Here is a 19433-nt window from a genome sequence, read left to right on the forward strand (position 1 = left end):
TCCAAACCTTTGTGCATAAGTAAGTAAATAGCTAAAAGTGACTTTTAAAGGCCCCACCCCAAAGAAACATTTGTGCAGGGAGGTGGTGGTACATGCCTTTAATCCCAGCGCTCGGGAGGCAGACCAGGCAGATCTCTGCGAGTTTGAGGCCAGCCAGGGCTACCAAGTGAGTTCCAGGACAGCCAGGGATACACAGAGAAACCCTGTCTGGAAAAAACTAAAATAATAATAACAAATAAAAAATAAAACATGATTTTGGCATTCAGTGTGGCAGTGTACAATCAGGATCCCACCTCTCCAAAGGTGGAGGCACAAAGATCATGAGTTCAAGGCCAGGCTAGACTATATATAGATCAAAAAAACCTTTTTTTTGTTTTTTGTTTGTTTGTTTTTGAGACAGGGTTTCTTTGTGTAGCCTTGACTATCCTGTAGACCAGGCTGGCCTCGAACTCACAGAGATCTTCCTGCGTTTAACACCCGAGTGCTAGGATTAAAGGCGTGTGCTGCCCCCACCACCACTGGCTACGTTGAATTAAAAAATAATTTAAAAATTATTTTATTAGTATGGATACTTTGCTGGCATGATGTCTGTGCATCACCTGCATGCAGTGCCCACTGAGGCCAGAAGATGGCATCAGTTCCCCTGAAACTGTTACAGTCGGTTGTGAACTGCCATGTGGGTGCTGAGAATTGAACCTGAGTCCTCTGGAAGAGCAGCCAGTGCTCTTAACCACTGAGCCATCTGTCCAGTCCCTATATATAGCAAGTTTGAAGCCAGCTTGAGTCCCATACCCAGATCCTCTCTCAAAGAAATGTCATCAACACAGGCTGGAGAGATGGCTCAGCTCTTCCAGGGGACCCAGGTTCAATTCCTAGCACCCCCACGGTTGTTCACAACCATCTGTAATTCCAGTTCCCAAGGATGGGACACACTTTTCTGGCCTCTGCAGGCACCACACACCAGGCACACATGTGGTACACAGACATATATGTAGGCAAAACTCGTGTACACATACAATAAAAATAAAAATAATTAAAAAGAGAGAAAAATAGCATCAACAAAAAAATCATTTTGGCCACTTTGAATCATGAAAGAGGAGCGTCTGAGCGGGCCGAGGAGCGGGCCGAGGACGAGAAGAATAGTGTGGGAGGTTTGAGAAAGTGTGAAGTCTCCCAAGTGAGGGCTGGGGCAGGCTGTCAATCTACTGTGGTCACTTTGCAGGTCAGCGCACCATTGGGGTCATCACCAAGTTGGACCTGATGGATGAGGGCACAGACGCTCGGGATGTGCTGGAAAATAAGCTGCTCCCTCTGCGCAGAGGTAGGTAACCACTGCTCCACCTTCCCTCGTCCACCGTCCCGGGAGCTGCCTGCCCCTGACCTTGGCCCTGCTCCACAGGCTACATTGGCGTGGTGAACCGCAGTCAGAAGGACATAGACGGCAAGAAGGACATCACGGCCGCCTTGGCTGCCGAACGCAAGTTCTTCCTCTCTCACCCATCCTACCGCCACTTGGCTGACCGCATGGGCACACCCTACCTGCAGAAGGTCCTCAACCAGGTGGGTCAGCTGGTCTAGCCAGGCTGGGGAAACATGACTAATTGCAAGTGCATCTTTTCGTGTGTGTGTGTGTGTGTGTGTGTGTGTGTGTGTGTGTGAGAGAGAGAGAGAGAGAGAGAGAGAGACAGAGAGAGAGAGAGAGAGAGAGAGTTTTGTTTTATTTTATATGTATGGGTGATTTGTACCAAGTGCATGTCTGGTGCCCAGGGAAGTCAGAAGAGGGCATCAGATCCCCTGGAACTGGAGTTACAGATGGTCACGGGCTGTCATGTGGATGCTGGGAATCAAACCTGGGTTCTCTAGAAGAGCAGTCTGAGCTGTCTCTCCAGCCTGGTTTCCTCCATACACCTTAAGGGAGACCACTGGAGATTAGCATCCAGCAGTGCAAAACGAAATGAGACCCAGAGAAAGGAAGCCATTGACTTAGTCCCGTGGGGAGTTAGTGACAAGAATTCTGCTGACTTTCTGGGGCCTGGAAGGAGAGCCCTGGAACTCCCAGCATGTAGAGAAGGCCAGAATCTTGTGGATGGTGGTACTGACTCATGAGAACTGGAATGCATTCAGCTGGACGTCTTGGTCCCCTTGACATGATCCAAAGACTGACCCAGGGGCTGGAGAGCTAGCTCGGGGGTTAAGAGCATTGGCTGCTCTTCCAGAAGTCCCGAGTTCAATTCCCAGCACTCACGTGGTGGCTCATAATCATCTATAATAAGATCTGATTCCCTCTTCTGGTGTGCAGGTATACATGCAGAGCACTCATACATAAAATATAAATAAATAAAAATTTTTAAAAAGAATCAACTTTAGCCGGGCGGTGGTGGGTGGCGCATGCCTTTAATCCCAGCCCTCGGGAGGCAGAGGCAGGCGGATCTCTGTGAGTTCGAGGCCAGCCTGGGCTGCCAAGTGAGTTCCAGGAAAGGCGCAAAGCTACACAGAGAAACCCTGTCTCGAAAAACCAAACAAAACAACAAAGAATTAACTTACAAAAATAAAAAAGAGGCTGACCCAGAAACCATGAATGTTCCAAAAGTTTCCCCGGGATGCTTCCCCTTCTGGAGTGAGTGTAGGGGGCAGTTGAGACTACCATAGATCTGAATTCCAATCCCAGCTTCATTGCTCACCCACTGGGACACTCTAATGCTCTGATCTTCCCACCACTACCTCTCAAAAGAGGATGGTGGTGACCCACCCTGTCCCATAGTGTAGCCATGATGGCTCAGGGAGATAGGGTGTAGGGGAACCCAGCAGACTGGAGCCCCTGGACTTGAGAATTACCTTTAGGTGACTGGAACCCAGAGTATGCCAGAGTATCTTTCAGCCTTTCCTGCCTAAATGCATTGGGGTTCTGTAATCTAAAACTATTCAGTTCTCAAAGCTAGGTAGCTTCAAGTATGGATCCAGATTCCTGGTATCTGTCAGAAATTGAGTTATGACATATTAATTCCAATAGTTCATCTCTTTGAGCACACCTGGAGAGACAGGCCCACCCTTTGCAGCAGTGGTTCTCAACCTGTGGGTCACACCCCTTCTGGGGGGGGTGTTAACAACCTTTTACAGGGGTCGCATATCAGATATTTACATTATGATTCATAACAAAGGCAAAATTACAGTTATGAAGTAACAATGAAAATAATTTTATGGTTGGGTCACCACAGCATGAGGAACTGTGTTAAAGGGTCGCAGCATTAGGAAGATGAGAACCGCTGCCTGCAGCTTCTGACCTGGTCCTCCACAGCTCTGGGCCTTACTCATCCCCACAGCCTGCCAGCATCACTTCTCCTGCCTCCGCCTGTGGGCATCTGGGGCTCTGACCTTGGCTTTAACCTTTTCCTTACCCACCACACCCAGCAACTGACCAACCACATCCGGGACACACTGCCAGGGCTTCGGAACAAGCTGCAGAGCCAGCTGCTGTCCATCGAGAAGGAGGTGGATGAGTACAAGAACTTCCGACCCGATGACCCAGCACGCAAGACCAAGGCCCTGCTGCAGTAAGGCTCGGGCCCAGTCTCCAGGGCTGGGCTGCTCCAGCCCCTCCCACCCTCCGGGGCCCAGGACTCCCTCCGCCACCTCCTGAGGCCACGCCCCTCTCCCACACAGGATGGTCCAGCAGTTTGCAGTGGACTTCGAGAAGCGCATTGAAGGTTCCGGAGACCAGATCGACACTTACGAATTGTCAGGTGGAGCCCGCATTAACCGGATCTTCCATGAACGCTTCCCTTTTGAGCTGGTTAAGGTAGGGCACTGTCGTCCCAGGCAAGAGAGTGGGTCCTGTATCTACCTCCTGTGGCAGGGCTGGCTCTGACCACTCTTCTGTCTGTCCACCACAGATGGAGTTTGATGAGAAGGAACTCCGAAGAGAGATCAGCTATGCCATCAAGAACATTCATGGCATCAGGCATGTACTAGGACCAGGGTGGGGTCTGCATCCTGTTAGGCAAGGGGCACCAGGCTTGAAGGAGCCTCCCTCAGGATGGACCTGAGGGTCCTGGTGTTCAATCCCTTAACCCCAACTTTCTGGCTCCCAGCTCAACAGGCTCCAGCTAAGGGAGGTGGCTGGGAGGCCTGGCAGCCTACAACTCACTGGCCTCCTTGGCTGTCTCTGGGAGTATGGCCTGGAGGTCACTGGGTAGGGCCTGGGGCATAACACCCAGATATTCTAAATTCTTTTCTAAGGGTGGTTTTCAACATGCCAGATGTCTCCCATTAGACCAACCTCTCCCATTCTACCTCTTCTCTCCTAAGCCACCCTTTGGTGCTGAAAAGAGAGCTGGGAGATAGACCCTCAGACACTGTTCAGGGACCCAGATCCTGAGTGGTACCATGCCCATGTGACATCTCTCTGTGTGCGCCTGTGTGCTCCATGCTGTGTCTCCGCATGGAATCTACATGGTGATAACTGCATTTGGCCAAACAGGAGACCTAATCTCCTAGTCTTAATAAGAAAAGCTCAGTCCTCAGAATGGTTCTTAAGGAGGCCTCAGTTTGGTAATTTCCAAACAGTTTGGGGCTACGGAACCTTTTACAGAAATACTTAGGAGGAAGCAAAATGACTCCAGAAGAAACTCAAAGGGAGCTGTCTGGTCGAGGGTCACTGGTGGGAAACCTCTCACTAGAACCCCCTCCCCTACCGGCTAGATGGAGACACCTAGGCCCAGATGGGGTAGTGGGAAGACTTATCCCCAGGCACAGCTAAGGGGCTGTAGAGGGACCATGGCCTGGCACTCCTGGTAAGTGCCAGCCTGTGACACTCTGCCCTTCTCCTGCTCCGGGCGTTCAGAACGGGGCTGTTTACCCCAGACATGGCCTTTGAGACCATTGTGAAAAAGCAAGTGAAGAAGATTCGAGAACCGTGTCTCAAGTGTGTGGACATGGTTATCTCAGAACTAATCAGCACCGTTAGACAGTGTACCAAGAAGGTAACAGGCAGCCCTTGGCCAGCCCCGCCAGCCCCGCCCTGCCCCGCCCTGCACTGCTCAGCCAGGCACTTCTTCCCCACATTGCCATCGCCTGCCTCCTCCTCGGTAGCATGCACAGGCCTCAGCGGGGTGGGGAGGGCAAGCCGATCATGATGGACCTGGACAGGGGAGCCCTCTGAGGGAACCTCGCCCACACCCTGATCCCCAGACCTGGGGAATCAAAGAATTGGACACTGAGAGATCTCCCCTGGCCAGGAAAGAATGGTGTTGGAGGGAACCCTGGGTCCCTGCCTTGCCCATAGAAATGGGGTAAACTTCCAAAGCTCTAGCGGGGGTCTTGGGGAAACCTCAGCCTGGGGACATGTGAGGGACAGGACCTTATGGGGTGCTTTGCGGGAACCTGGGCAGCCAGAGTAGTGTAGAGGGCCCAGGACTGGGGCACCATGTCTCCCTGTTCTTCATCCTCTCCATCCTTCCACTGTCCTCTGGAGACTGTCACTCAGGCCCTCCATCCACTTCTTTCCACATCCAGGGACAGAGCTGTCTCCTGCCAGGCAGTCAGCATCACAGGGGATTGGGCTTGGAGGATGGTGCTCATTTCTCACAGCAGGGAAACTGAGGCCCAGGATGTGGAGTGACTTACCCAGGGTCTTATCTGCTAGGAAGCGGGAGAGCTGTTACTGGAAGCTGAGGCTTCGGACTCATCAGTGCAGTGCTCATCAGTTCCACCCCGGCCCCCCTCCCCCTCACTGCTGCCTTGGCCTCTCAACCACCACGCCCCTCTTTCTGTCTTTTCTCTTCTCCTGCTTTCTGTCTTTAGGAGTTCCCACAAACCTGATAGGAGGAGCCAGAGGGATCCCCTTGAGGAGGAAGGAGGAGCAGGGGTAGATGAGGAGGGTCAGGCTGCTGCCCCGAGGCTCCAGGAGGCTTCCTCTGTTTGTGTTATACTGTAGGGGTGGGGAGAGCACAGCCTGGCAGTTAAACACAGCACAGCCTAGCAGAGGTAGCCGATGGGGCTGAGCTTCTGAGTCAGGCTGACTCAGGGGAACCCATTTCAGGGGTACCCAAAAGCTTAGTTTTGAACAGAGCGTGTGGCTCGGTCCTGGTCTGGGTTTGGCCCCTAGAAGGACCCACGGGTGTAGACAGAAGTGGCACCAGAGAAGAGCAGGCGGGTTTGGGGCTGTTGAGGAGTATGCTTTCTAGGGGGCATCCCTGGATCTGAAGTGGGGAAGGCTCTCTCAGAACAGGGGTTTGGTCCCTGACACCTCTGGCCATAACCCCAGAGCCCTGAGGGAGGGGGTGCTTGGCAGCACCTAGCAGGTGCAACCCTGGGAGAGGGGGAGGGGCTGGGTCCCACGCTCATGTTGTCTTCTCTTCTCTCTCTCTCTTTGTTGGTGTCTCTCTCTTTCCCCCATGCCTGTGCCATCCTCACCCACCCTTGAGCCCGGCCGCTTGGCTTTCACTCCCATCCTCTTCCCCTCTGCCCTCCTGGCTGCTCCCGTCCCTGCCCCTCCCTCCTCCTCCTCCTCCTCTTCCTCTTCCTCCTCCTCCTCCTCGGGTGCAGGACGGGCCTCTTCACACCTGATCTCGCTTTTGAAGCCACAGTGAAAAAGCAGGTGCAGAAGCTTAAAGAGCCCAGTATCAAGTGTGTGGACATGGTAGTCAGTGAGCTCACGTCCACCATCAGAAAGTGTAGCGAAAAGGTATGGCGGCCACCTGGGAGGGGCTGGGCCCGGCCGTCACCCCTACCTGGTGGCTATGGCTTCCCATGGGCAGAACCATCTGCCTAGCAGATGTGATGACCTCTTGGCTCCCCATTGGGACCCAGGCACCCATTCAGGCCAGGCAGTCCCTGGCCCAAGACTTCCTGCCATCTTAGAACCCCGGGAATACTTTCCCTCAGGATGCTATCAGACAGCCCTGGCAGAAAGGCCACACCCCACCCCACAGTTCCCCTTTCTGTCGGTAAGGGTGATTGTACAGTGCCAACCACAGAGATGGTAGGTGATGGGCGCTGTTTATTGAGCAGCTACTCTGTGCTTCAGTGGCTGAGTGCTGGTCCTCACAATGTCTGATTTAGTCCTCTCAACACCTTTAAGAAGTGGGCAACATCATTGTCCTTGCTTTACAGGTGACCAGACAGATCTCAGGGAGAGCAGAGAGTGACTTACAAAGAGGGCCCAGGGGGGCCTCTGGGGATAGGGGAGCCATCCCAGGACCTCAAAACCAATTTGCCCTAAAGCGTACTGGATTGCTCAGTGACAACAGTCTACCTGAGTCAAACACATAGGAGCCTCTTTTAAGTTGTCTGTGACCTTTTTGATGCCCTTTTCTTATATGTCCGCTTTGGGCCATTTTGAGGACTTTTAGCCAGGCTGTCCAAAGCAGCGCTTGCTTTCGGCTCCCATTGGCAGTGGGTGCTTTGCCAGAATCCCCATGCTGTCCCTGCCCTCAGCAGTGAGCTGAACCTTGCGTGGATCTGAAATGTCCCTCGGGCTGAGGTCTATGTGTGGAGCACACATCTGCCTTAACTCTGAGTTTCTAGTAAGTGCCACCCAGTTCTTTTCTCTGGTCCCTGTGCTGTGGAGCCCTTGGGTCCCCAGGCCCTCTGTCCGCTGGGCTCAACCCATGGCAGAAAGGCCGCCAGGTCTATGAGAGGTCTGTGTTCTTAGAATCCTGCCAGTAGGCACTTAGCATGCTCCAATGCTTACACTGGCTTTTTGTTGTTCTTTTCTCTCCTCCATCCCCTCCCCGTCTCTGTCCTTCCCTTCACCCACCTCTCCTCCCCCTCCCCCCCTTTTTTGAGACATAGCCTCACTCTCTGGCCCAGGCTGACCTAGACTCCATGGCAGTCCTCCTGGCTCAGCCTCTTGAGCACTAGGAATAAAAGCATGAACCACCACACCCAGCTAAAAAACTTCCATATTTCAGGGCTGGCCAGATGGCTCAGTGGGTAAAGCATTCACTGTGCATATGTGCCCATATACACATCATGCACACACAATATTAATGCATGCAGTAAAATAACTAACTTCAAAAACTTTCCTATTTCTACCACATAATTGGCTTGTTTATTTTAACCATGCTGACACTGGATCCATATATTGCTTTTTTTATTCTACACACTCTGGGTAGAATTATTACATACCCTATATAAACATTTTTTTTTCTGAGATAGGATTTCCCTGTGTAGCCCTGGCTGTCATGGAACTTGTTCTGTAGACCAGGCTGGCCTCTAACTCAGAGATCCACCTGCCTCTATCTCTGGAGTGCTGGGATTAAAGGCGTGCGCCACCACTGCCTGGCCCTATATAAGCATTTTTAATGGTGACATAAGAGGTCATTAAATGAATTTGCCTGACTAGTTTCCCATTGAACATTTAATCTCTATTTTTTAATATCATAAAAAAAAAAACGGGTAGGGGAGGTGGTTCAGTTGGTAAAGCATTTGCCACACAAGCAGGAAGGTCTGGGTTCGGATCCCCAGTGCCCACATGGAAAGACAGATGTAGCAACACATCTGTGGTCCCAATGTTGGAAAGGCAGACTGGCAGATCTCGAGAGTCACCCAACACTGACTTCTGGCCCCCACATGAAGATCCCATTACACTTCTTTCTCTTGGATGGTCTCCTTAAGATAGATTCCTAGAAGACACATAGCTAGACACAAACAGTCCGCAGCGTGGGATGCTTTGCTCAGCTGCATCCCTAAGGAGAGCAGTAGTTGTGAATGACACAGCTTTGAAGGCAGTCCATATGCTCATCCAGAGGCGATCAATAGGTGAAGTGATGTGGCCACGTGGGAAACCGCAAGGGTTTAAAGAGCATGTGGGTGTGGTTGTCCACACCTGCAGTCCCAGCACTCTGGAGTGGAGGCAGGAGGATCATGAGGTCAAGCTCATTCTCTGCTACATAGTAAGAGGCCAGCCTGGGTTACATGAGATCCTGTCTCAAAAGAAAAGAGGCAAGACAGGCTTGTGTGCTTCGGTCTGCGTGTCCCTCTGTGATGGAAAGGGAGTGCGGAAAACATGTTGCAGAAAAGAATGTGTGTAGCATTTTGAGGGGAATTAGTAAATATTGAACACTAAAATCCAAAGTCATATTTAGCCAAGGATAACCATTGTTTTGAAAGAGAGAAAGGGGCCGGGCGGTGGTGGCGCACGCCTTTAATCCCAGCACTCAGGAGGCAGAGCCAGGAGGATCTCTGTGAGTTTGAGGCCAGCCTGGTCTACAGAGTGAGTTCCAGGAAAGGCGCAAAGCTACACAGGGAAACCCTGTCTCGAAAAACAAAACAAAGAGAGAGAGAGAGAGAGAGAGAGAGAGAGAGAGAGAGAGAGAGAGAGAGAGAAACATCAGGCTGTTTCTATTTCACATTTAAGTCTTTTGTGGTTATTGAGATGGTTCCCCAGAGCAGGGAGCTTGCTTCCCAGAATGCACCGATCTTAAAGGAGAACAGTATTTTTGCCCTACAATTTAACTCCGGCAGTCATTTTTCTTTATATGGCAAAATCCACTTATACTTGTGTGGGTTTTTGTTTTGTTTTTCCTTTTTAGGTTTTTTTTTTGAGACGGGTTTCTCCGTGTAGCCCTGGCTGCCCTGGAACTCCCTCTCTAGACCAGGCTGGCCTGGAACTCACAGAGATCCACCTGGCTCTGCCTCCCGGGTGCTGGGATTAAAGGCGTGTGCCACCACCACCTGGCTTTGTGGTTTTTGTTTGTTTGTTTCTTTTTTTAATACCTGTGTTTTCTAAGCCACTCCTGTCAGAAGTTTGGTGTTACTCCTGGCCCTGCTAGGGTTAGTTTTGTGTTGTTGTTTTATCTCTGGATACAGCTGAACGTTTGATGTTAGGAATAAGATAAGAAGGGAAGTATCATGCTTGACACTTGGAAGGAGTGTTCGGTGGTCAGCAGGCAGGGATAGGCTTTGAACCAAGGATTCATGGCTTCAGGCTGGCTACTCTGCTTAGCCAAGGACCCAGAGAGAAAGGTTTCATCTTAAAAACTGGTTAAAAGTCCTGGCAGAGCTCTGAGGCAGCCAGCATGGAAAAAGATGCTGGAAGGCACTGAACCTCTTCAGGGCTGAGGCGGCCTGTCTGTATGGGTCATGTGGAAAACTTGAGACACGTAGATCCAGGCACTTAGCAGGGAGCTGGCCATGCTTTTTGGCAAATTGCTCCATCCTTCCCAGCCCCACTCCCACCCCTGCCCTGGGAGGAAGCCTTGGACCACCTCAAAGGCCTGGTGACTGAGACTCAGCCCCGCATCTCTGCCCAGACTCACAGGCTACATACAGAGAGGCGCACAGGGCAGCAGACCCGACCAGCCAGCATTTCTAAGCCCCAGGTCTCAGGCCCTTGTGCGAGGATGTCTCAGCTGCAACCTTGGCACAGCCTCAGGAAGGTTGGATGTGTCTTCTCCCAAGTCAGCCTTTCCTGGGCTGGTATCCTGAGCCCCACTCTCTTCTCCCGTCCTCCTGTCCATCCTGACAGCCCCCTTGGCCTTCATGTTGCCCTCAGAACCAGGCACAGAGTGCTTGGATGTCTCCCACAGGATTCCCCTGAGAGTCTTGACCCAGTGCAGGGTGAACAGTGTAGATCCAGGAGCTGTCCAGGCTTCCCCTCGGGGAAGGGTGGTCCTGGCAGGTGGTCTTCACCTTCAGAAACTCACTGAGAAGCCCTGTCTAACTAAGTTGGTTCCAAGCCAGAAGACAGAGGAACCCCTGCCTGTTCACCCGGCAAGGAGGGCAAAGACGTTCATCTTCCATTCATTTCCTCATTCCTCCAACACCCCCTCCTGGAGCATGGGTGGTGCCCGGCCCTGCTGCAGCCCTGGGGGACATTTACTCCCGAGACAGACGGAAGAGGCTGAGGCAGCAGAGGGAGGCCCCGACTCAGTTCTTAGTCCTCAATCTGGACAGGCTTTCAGGAAGAGGCGGCAGCTGAGAGAAGCTCCAGAAGAATGAGTCATCTGGGCTTTGTCCAGAACCTGGCTGGGCCGAGGGCAGGGTTCCTAGGAGTTCAAGGTCATCCTTGGCTACATTGAGTACAGCAGACCCTACTAGGTCTGCTAAGTCTCAGACCCTGGCAGATGTAGCTTGAGATGACGGCGGCAGACAGGCATGCTAAGGGAGACAGGACTGGGTGGGTTATACCAACTGGTCCCAGGGCCCAGCCAGGCCCCCGCGGGGTACTGCGCATGCTGCTGACACACTATCTCTGCATGTCCCCTGTGTCCTTGCATGCCTGTGCCAGGTGGCTCCTGCATGTCCTCTGGTGTGACTGTTTTTTCCTCCTTCCTCCGCTCTGACAAGGAGCATTTCCTGTCCCCAGCCTGACTCAGGAGGCTGACTGCCACCATGGGCCTCCCCTTCCCAGTTTCTCCTGGATAGGTCTCTGGAGGTGGCTCCTTGCCTGACTCCTCACCTGGCTGTCACTTAAAGCCTTTATGAAGGCAAGGGGTAACCCCAAGGGCCAGTGAAAAGATGCCTCAAAGGCCTCCCTCCATCTGCTGGGTTGGTCTTCAAGATGGCCACTGTCAAGATGGCGGCCACTGCAGCCAACTCTTTCTGTAGTTCTCCCCATGGAGACTGCCCCTTGACCATTGAAATTGCCCAGGTGGGCCAGTAAAGATGGTCCTGGAACCAGGAAGACCCTTGAGTTGCCGTTTAGAGTCCATGCTTGGGTGAAAGGAGTGGCCATGGCTTGGTGCCATCAGCCTCCTGGGGCTCCAGGGCTCTCTTCTCGGCCTGGCTGGTGTTCCCCTGCATATCTCCCACCCCACACCCCTGGGTCCCTGTACTCAGGTGGGGTTGGGTGCCTGATGCCCAGGCCCTGTGTGTACGTGGCTTTCTCTCCTCCTGCCCTTTCTCCAGCTCCAGCAATACCCGCGTCTTCGGGAGGAGATGGAACGTATTGTGACCACTCACATCCGGGAACGAGAGGGCCGCACCAAGGAGCAGGTGAGCCACAATCTCCATCTCTCTTCATCTTTTCAAAGTAACGTCTGGTTCTCTCTGACCATTTTCTTATGGGATGAGAAAGTTAACAGAAAGTGGATTGTTTTAGCCATTTTTGAAGGGCAAAGTTCAGCGATATTGAGTACCTTGACATCATGGTACCATCGCTTCCAACCACAGAAGACTTTGTGTCTTGAAAAGTTGACTTTGTACTTCTCATACATAAACAGTCCCCTCCCAGCTCCTGACAGACACTTCTGTCTGTGTCTATGAATTTATCTATGTTCCTGTGGTAAGTGAAATCATACAGTATTTTAATCCTTTGGTGGATGGCTTGTTTCACGTTAGTCTAATGCCTTCAAGGTTCATCCAAAGTACTGTAGCGTCTACCAGAATATTCCTTTTTAAATACTTGAACAATATTCTGTGAACTATACACTACATTTTTGTTTACCCATTGAAGTCTTTCCACCTTAAAAAAAAAAAAATGGGTTTTTTGCCTGTGTTTATGTCTGTTCATCATTTTTTTGTCTGGTGCCCACGAGGTCAGCCCGAAAAGGGCACTGGATTCTTTGGGAAAGAAGTCACAGATAGTTGTGAGCTGCCTTATGGGTGCTGGGAATTGAACCAGGGTCCTCTGGAAGAGCAGTCAGTGTTCTTAACCACTGAGCCATCTCTCCAGCCTCTCTCTGCCGTCTTTTGGCTGTTGTATATAATCCTGCTAATAAATATGGCTGTGCAAATACTTCCTCAGGTCCCTGCTTGCAGTTCTTTGGGGTCTGTACTCAAAAGTGGAATTGATGGATCATGTGGTAATGCTGCCTACCATGTTTTCACTAGTGGTCCTGGGAATTGAATGTAGGGCCAAGTACATGCTAAGCACACACACTACCACTGAGCTACATTCTAAGTCCTATTTGTTTAGTTACTTGAGGAACCCCCATACTGATGGTGCACTCTTACATCCCCACCATGTTCTCCTTTCCCCTTTCTTCTTCCCTTTCTTGTTCCTCTGCTCTACTTCCGTCCATCCCTTTCTTCTTTCCTTCCCTTCCCACCCGCCCTCCACCCTGTAGGCTGCCAACAGCCCCGTGATCCTCCTGCCTCATCTTCCGGAGTGCTTGGATCACAGGCATGCAGCACTGCACCCAGTGCCTCCCTTTTTTCTTAGTCTGTCTGTCCTCTTCAGCCTTCTGGCAGTCTGTCCAGGCATCTCCCTGGAGGCCGTTCTCCGTTTGTTTGCCTTGTCTCTGGCTAACCTTATAGCCCTCACAGACACTGCTCCTTTTGCGTCTCTATTTATGAAATAGTCATTCATTCACAAATTTAGACTCCAGATGTTATCTTTGGGCCTGGAAAAGCAGAGATATTCCAGCCCATTCTGGACCTCCTGAGGCTCAAAACAGGGTCTCACTGTGTAACTGGCCTAGAACTCACTCTGTAGACCAGGCTGGCCTCAAACTCACAGAGATCGGCCTGCATGTTTTTAAATCCTTATTCTGCCAGATGCCTTTATGAACAGCTATAACCCCAGATATCTTGGAGGTGAGGCAGGGGAATCAAAAGTTTGAAGCCAACCTAGACACATACAGAGACCCTGTTTCAAAACAAACAAACAAAAAACCAATAAAAAAACAAAAACAAAAACAGGCTGGGGCTTAGTGAGTAAGGCCTCTGCTGTGCAAGTGTGAGGACCTGAGTGTGAATCCACAAAACCCACGATGATCGGGCGTGGTAGTGTACACTTACAATCCCAGGGCTCCTACAGCAAAATGGAAGGCAAGCCGCCGAAGAAAGCTGGGTGTGACCGCACACGCTTTTAATCCCGGCACTCTCTGAATTTGAAGCCAGACTGGTCTACATAGCAAGTTCCAGCCTGGCCTCCATAGAGGGACCCTGTCTTCCCTCAAAAGAGAGAGGAGGGTAGAGCCCCAAATCCAGCTAGCCTGGTGTATGGTAAATAGCAAGAGAGCTTGCCTCAGACAAGGTAGAAGGTAAGGAAGGCTGCTCCTGGCTGTCCTCTGACCTCCGTATGCACACCATGACACACACATGGCTCTCATACACTTGACCTACCTCCTCCACAAAATCCATTGGGTACGTTGCTTTGCGGCATCCCCCTCCATCCCTCCCTTCCTATATCTCTCTCCACCCTCCCGTGTGTGTGTGTGTGTGTGTGTGTGTGTGTGTGTGTGTGTGTGTGTGTGTGTAGAACGTGCGTGCACGTAGACTTCTACAGCTCAGGCTGCTTTGAATTCAGTATGTAGCGAAGGCTAAACTTGAACCGATGCTCCCGCCTCCCCCACCCCCCAGGACTCAGATTATAGGAATAAACTGTCACACCCAGTTTATGCGATGCTTGGAGGTTGAAGACTCAAGCCAGGACTTCCTTCCTGCTAGGCAAGGACTCTGTCACCTGAGCCCCACCCCACCCAGCATCACTCTATCTCTAGGAATCATATTCCAGCTGTCCATCATGCCTTTTTCTTCTTTCTTTTCCATGTCTTTTTCTTGACAATAATTGCACTAGTTAACATCCGCTGACTATCTCTGACACGCTGGGCAAGCGATTCACTTCATCTTAACACGCCTTCGCCAGTCCTTTGTGGGCAGGCATGCATCCTTTGCAGAGTGTGGGCCTCAGGAAGGACGGGCTCCAGGCTCATAGGAAGAGCAGACTTGGGGCTGGCCTCAGCAGTCACCTTCACCAAGAGTCAAGGCTGGACATGGTGGCACTTGTCTGGAATCCTACCTCCCCAGAGGCATTCAAAGCCATCCTCGGCTACATAAGGAGTTTGAAGCCACACTGGGCTGCATAAGACCCTGTTTCACAATGTAAACAAAATTAAGACTCAAGTACAAATGCTTTACATTTCAGAATCTGCAGTGTGTGTGTGTTTCCCCCATCACAGCCTAGCCTTTTCCTACACTTTTGAATATTGAGTCTTTCTTTTTTTATTTTGGTTTTCTGAGACAGGGTTTCTTTGTGTAGCCTTGGCTGTCCTGGAACTCACTCTGTAGACTAGGTTGGTGTCAAACACAGAGATCCGCCTGCCTCTGCCTCCCGCATGCTGGGATCAAAGGCGTGCACCGCCACCGCCCAAGTCTTTCGTTGTCAGGTTACCCTAACTTATTTCACTTTCTAGTAGCCATTAGTTTGTTCCCAATTTTCTTCCATTACAAATTATACCACAGCCAAGCACGTTGACCCAGGCCTTTTGTCCTTGCTATTGGGAAGACTGAGGTATGAGGATCCCTTAAACTCAGGAGTCCAAGACTAGCCTGGTAGCAAACATCAACATCTTGTCTCAGAGAAGGAGGAGGAGGAGAAAATAAAACAGAAAGAACAAACAAAAGGGAGGGACTTTACATGCCTTGGATATTCTGGCATCTATCTTTGATTATTTGATGAGTATATCTGAGATATAATTCTAGAAAGGTATGTATTCATTTTAACGTGAAGCGTTACCAAATTGTTCTCTACCAGGTGGCACTAATTCTCCTCAGTGGTTTCTCTTGCCTCACTCATGTAGGTAACTGTGTTTCATCCTCACCTTAGCTGTACAAAAAATTAGAATTACAGTTCTGGGGCTAGAGAGATGGCTCAGAGGTGAAGAGCACTGGCTGCTCTTAGAGAGGACTGGGGTTCAGTTCCCAGCACCGACATGCAGCTCACAGTCACCTGTAACTCCAGTTCAGGGGGAATCTGACGCCCTCTTCTGGCCTCTGTGGGCACTGCATGCACTTTGTGCACATATACAAGTGCAGACAAAATTTCCATACACACAACATAAATAATAATCAATAAATATTTACAAAGTAAAAAAGGAAAAGAATTACAGTTCCATCTCCCTATGCCATCCTGACCTTTTATTAATACCTACTGTTAGGGTTAAAAAGGATTATTTTTTTTTTTTTTTTTTTTTTTTTTTTTTTACTTTTTCCAGACAGGGTTTCTCTGGCTGTCCTGGAACTCACTCTCAGAGCAGCCTGACCTCGAACTCAGAGATCCTCTTACCTCTGCCTCCTGAGTGCTGAGATTAAAGGCGTGTGCCACCAACCCTTTTCTTTTTCAGATTTTAAAGAGGTTTTATTAGCATATATTAATTATATATAACAATGGGTTTCAGTTTCTCTATATTCTTTATTGACTGTTAACATGTCTCCTATGAAATATCCGTCCATGTTCTTTGACTGTTTTGACTTTTCTTTTGTCTTTCAGTTATTGACTGTAGGGACTTTTTACTGATTGTGGGCACTAACCTTCTAAATGTACTGAAAGTATCTCTCTGCTAGCTTGTCAGGCACTCTTAAACTTTGTGGCATCTTTTCTATTTGCTCACCGACTTGTGGACCCTTGAAGGTCATGCTTCTCATCGATATTGAGCTGGCTTATATGAATACCAACCACGAGGACTTCATAGGCTTTGCCAAGTGAGTGCTCCCAGGGCTGTGGCGTGACCCCGTATGTGTGTGTGACCCCATGAGCAGTGGAGCTGGGCCTCTTGAGAGTTTTGAGACCCCTCTCCTCTCCCTCACCAGTGCTCAGCAGAGGAGCAACCAGATGAACAAGAAAAAGACTTCAGGGAACCAGGTGAGTGGTCCCGTGCTCCTGTCCGAGGATGGAGGGGACCGGATGGACTTGGAGTTCTGAGGAAACCCCCTCCCAAGAGGAAGGGTCCACGGGGGCCAGAGAGCCTGTCTGTCATCTGCCAGCCACAAGCTTTCCACTCTGCCTCAGTAACCCTCTCTCCTCTCTCCCCAATGCTTCTCGTGGTTGCTATGGTTACCTCTTTGCAGGATGAGATTCTGGTGAGTACCAGGACTGGGGTTCTTGGCTTGTGCAGTGAGGGGAGGTGGAGTCTCATTGGTGATGGGGATCTGCATGTGGGCAGAGGGCGCTCTTCGGCTAGAGCACCTGGCACATACCAGCACACAGGACAGAGAAAGCCCAGCCACGCACACAGTCCCATCCACCCATCTATAAATGTGCATAAGCCAAGCGCCTACTGATTGCAGGGCTAGACTCCGTGGGGTGGGTAGGTGCTCTTTAAATGTCTGCGGGATGAGTGTTTGGGTGAGTGGATATGAGACAGGCATGTTTTTAAGAAGCTGACAGTGACTTCGAGATGATGAAAAATCATGGGTCCAGTCCCTCCTCACCTGGCTTCCTGCTCCATGCTTCAAAATGTCTGCAGAAATAGCACTTAAGTAGTCTTTGCTCAACCCTGTTGTATACACGAGTACTGGAATCCTCTACAGTTCTCACATGGTTTCCAAAGGCTGTGATTGGTTAAATACTGTTTCCCATCCAGGCTTGGGTCTTGGTTATTTCCAGCCTCAGGTCCTGGGTCCCAGCATACAGTAGGTGCTCAGAGAATGAAGGTGTAAAGGAACTGTATCTCAGGAAGGCTCAGCTCAGACAGTGTCTGCTGGTCCCTGGACAGGAGTCCAGAATCTGCTCCTAACCCTTGGAGACCTGGACCTATAGACAGCTCCCCAGTAGGGCCTCTGAGAGTCCTGGGCAGGATGAGAACCTTCAGTTCAGGGACTCTAGACCTAGGAGAGCTAGGTTAGCCAGGGAGAGTGTAGAGATGGGAGTGGCCAAGAGGAGAAGAAAGGCTGCAGACCAGAAGCAGAGTAGCAAGATCTACAGGCCAGATCCTGAGACAGGATGGACTCAGTTCCAAAGGCAAGGCACTGAGGAGATCCCACCAGTAGGGTGGGAGAGGGTTGCCAGGATGCCTGACTCCTGTGGCCCTACTAATTGACCAAAGCAGTGATATCATCCTCTGCTGAGATGTTGGTAGATTGTGTGATTTGAATTCTCAGTGAGGGTCTCAGAAGCCTGAGGAGGTCAGGAAAGCTTCAAAGCAAGTTGTGCTCCAGGCCTTCACCACCAGCCCCAGGCCTCCAGGGGTCCCTCTGGATGCTCAGAGAAGCAGCCAGTGAGGTCAGGGCCAGGGAGGGAGCTGAAGCAATCCTTCTCCTCAGTCAGTATCACTGCCAGGGTCTGGGCAACAGTCCTGCCCTTGGTGGTGGTGTCCAAGGTCGGTGGCGATGTCTGGGGATTGACTACTTGACGTCATAAAAATGGGCTCTTGCTGGTTATTCTGAAATTGTTGTAGGAGGTTCAGGCCCAGACATGTGTGGCTCTGCCTCTTCCTGCTGCCCTGAGGACTCTTAGAACTGTCACAGCTTAGCGGTCATTTAGTCATGGCACCAAAGCATTTACCCATCACTCCCTGACTGTCCAGCACTATGCAAGGTGGTAAGGGGTCCGGGAAAATCATGAATTAGCTGGGAAGGTTGTATAAGTGGATAATATCCTCATCCTCCTTTCCCCACATTGAGAGAGAGAGAGGGAGAGAGGGAGAGAGAGGGAGAGAAAGGGGGAGAGAGAGAGAGGGAGAGAGAGGGTGGGAGAGAGAGAGGGAGAGAGAGAGAGAGAGAGAGAGAGAGAGAGAGAGAGTAACATGGCCATCTCTTTACAGAAGCAAACAGAGGAGACTGATCAGAGGTCATTACTGTACTCATGACTGACATGGGGGCAGGGAGGGCTGCTCACCATGGAAATCTGAGCTAACACTGAAGGGCCAGTAGGTATATGCCAGGCAAAAAGGGGAGAGGAGCAACAGCAGAGAGCACGAAGTTCCCAAGGTTGGGAACATGTCAGAGTGGTGCTCAAGTGGCAGGAGGGGTTGCCTTGTCCACACAGCCAGCACTCTGCTTGCATGCTCTTAGCAATGGGGAACTCACTCCTAGCAAAGCGGCCAGTCTCTGGCTCACACATCCCTGGCTCACACAACCCTGGCTCACACATCCCTGGCTCACACACCTCTGGCTCACACATCTCTGGCTCACACACCTCTGGCTCACACATCCCTGGCTCACACATCCCTGGCTCACACACCTCTGGCTCACACATCCCTGGCTCACACATCCCTGGCTCACACACCTCTGGCTCACACATCTCTGGCTCACACATCCCTGGTTCACATATCCCTGACTCACACACCTCTGGCTCACACATCCCTGGCTTACACACCTCTGGCTCACACATCCCTGGCTTACACACCTCTGGCTCACACATCCCTGGCTCACACATCCCTGGCTCACACACCTCTGGCTCACACACCTCTGGCTCACACACCTCTGGCTCACACATCCCTGGCTCACACATCCCTGGCTCACACATCCCTGGCTCACACATCCCTGGCTCACACATCCCTGGCTCACACACCTCTGGTTCACACACCTCTGGCTCACACATCCCTGGCTCACACATCCCTGGCTCACACATCCCTGGCTCACACATCCCTGACTCACACACCTCTGGCTCACACACCTCTGGCTCACACATCCCTGGCTCACACATCCCTGACTCACACACCTCTGGCTCACACACCTCTGGCTCACACATCCCTGGCTCACACATCCCTGGTTCACACATCCCTGGCTCACACATCTCTGGTTCACACATCCCTGACTCACACATC

General features: G+C 51.1%; 1 protein-coding gene across 12 annotated transcripts in view; it reads left to right on the top strand.

The window, feature by feature from the left end:
* The window catches only part of Dnm1 (dynamin 1), a 45003-nt gene that overhangs the window by 13436 nt on the left and 12134 nt on the right, over positions 1–19433 (top strand). For 8 of the 12 annotated variants that reach the window (XM_036183890.1, XM_036183888.1, XM_036183897.1 and 5 more), the window contains exons 5-14: positions 1223–1321; positions 1400–1560; positions 3409–3551; positions 3661–3796; positions 3891–3958; positions 6544–6682; positions 11851–11937; positions 16298–16368; positions 16477–16528; positions 16735–16746. In XM_036183890.1, coding sequence (XP_036039783.1) covers positions 1223–1321; positions 1400–1560; positions 3409–3551; positions 3661–3796; positions 3891–3958; positions 6544–6682; positions 11851–11937; positions 16298–16368; positions 16477–16528; positions 16735–16746 — 968 coding nt within the window. Of the gene's footprint in view, positions 1–1222; positions 1322–1399; positions 1561–3408; positions 3552–3660; positions 3797–3890; positions 3959–4840; positions 4980–6543; positions 6683–11850; positions 11938–16297; positions 16369–16476; positions 16529–16734; positions 16747–19433 lie in introns of all 12 variants that reach the window. The other 4 variants (XM_036183898.1, XM_036183889.1, XM_036183891.1 and 1 more) reach the window with 1 other exon arrangement.

Source organism: Onychomys torridus, chromosome 4 (genome assembly GCF_903995425.1).
Source record: "Onychomys torridus chromosome 4, mOncTor1.1, whole genome shotgun sequence".
In the NCBI taxonomy this organism is placed as follows: Eukaryota; Metazoa; Chordata; class Mammalia; order Rodentia; family Cricetidae; genus Onychomys; species Onychomys torridus.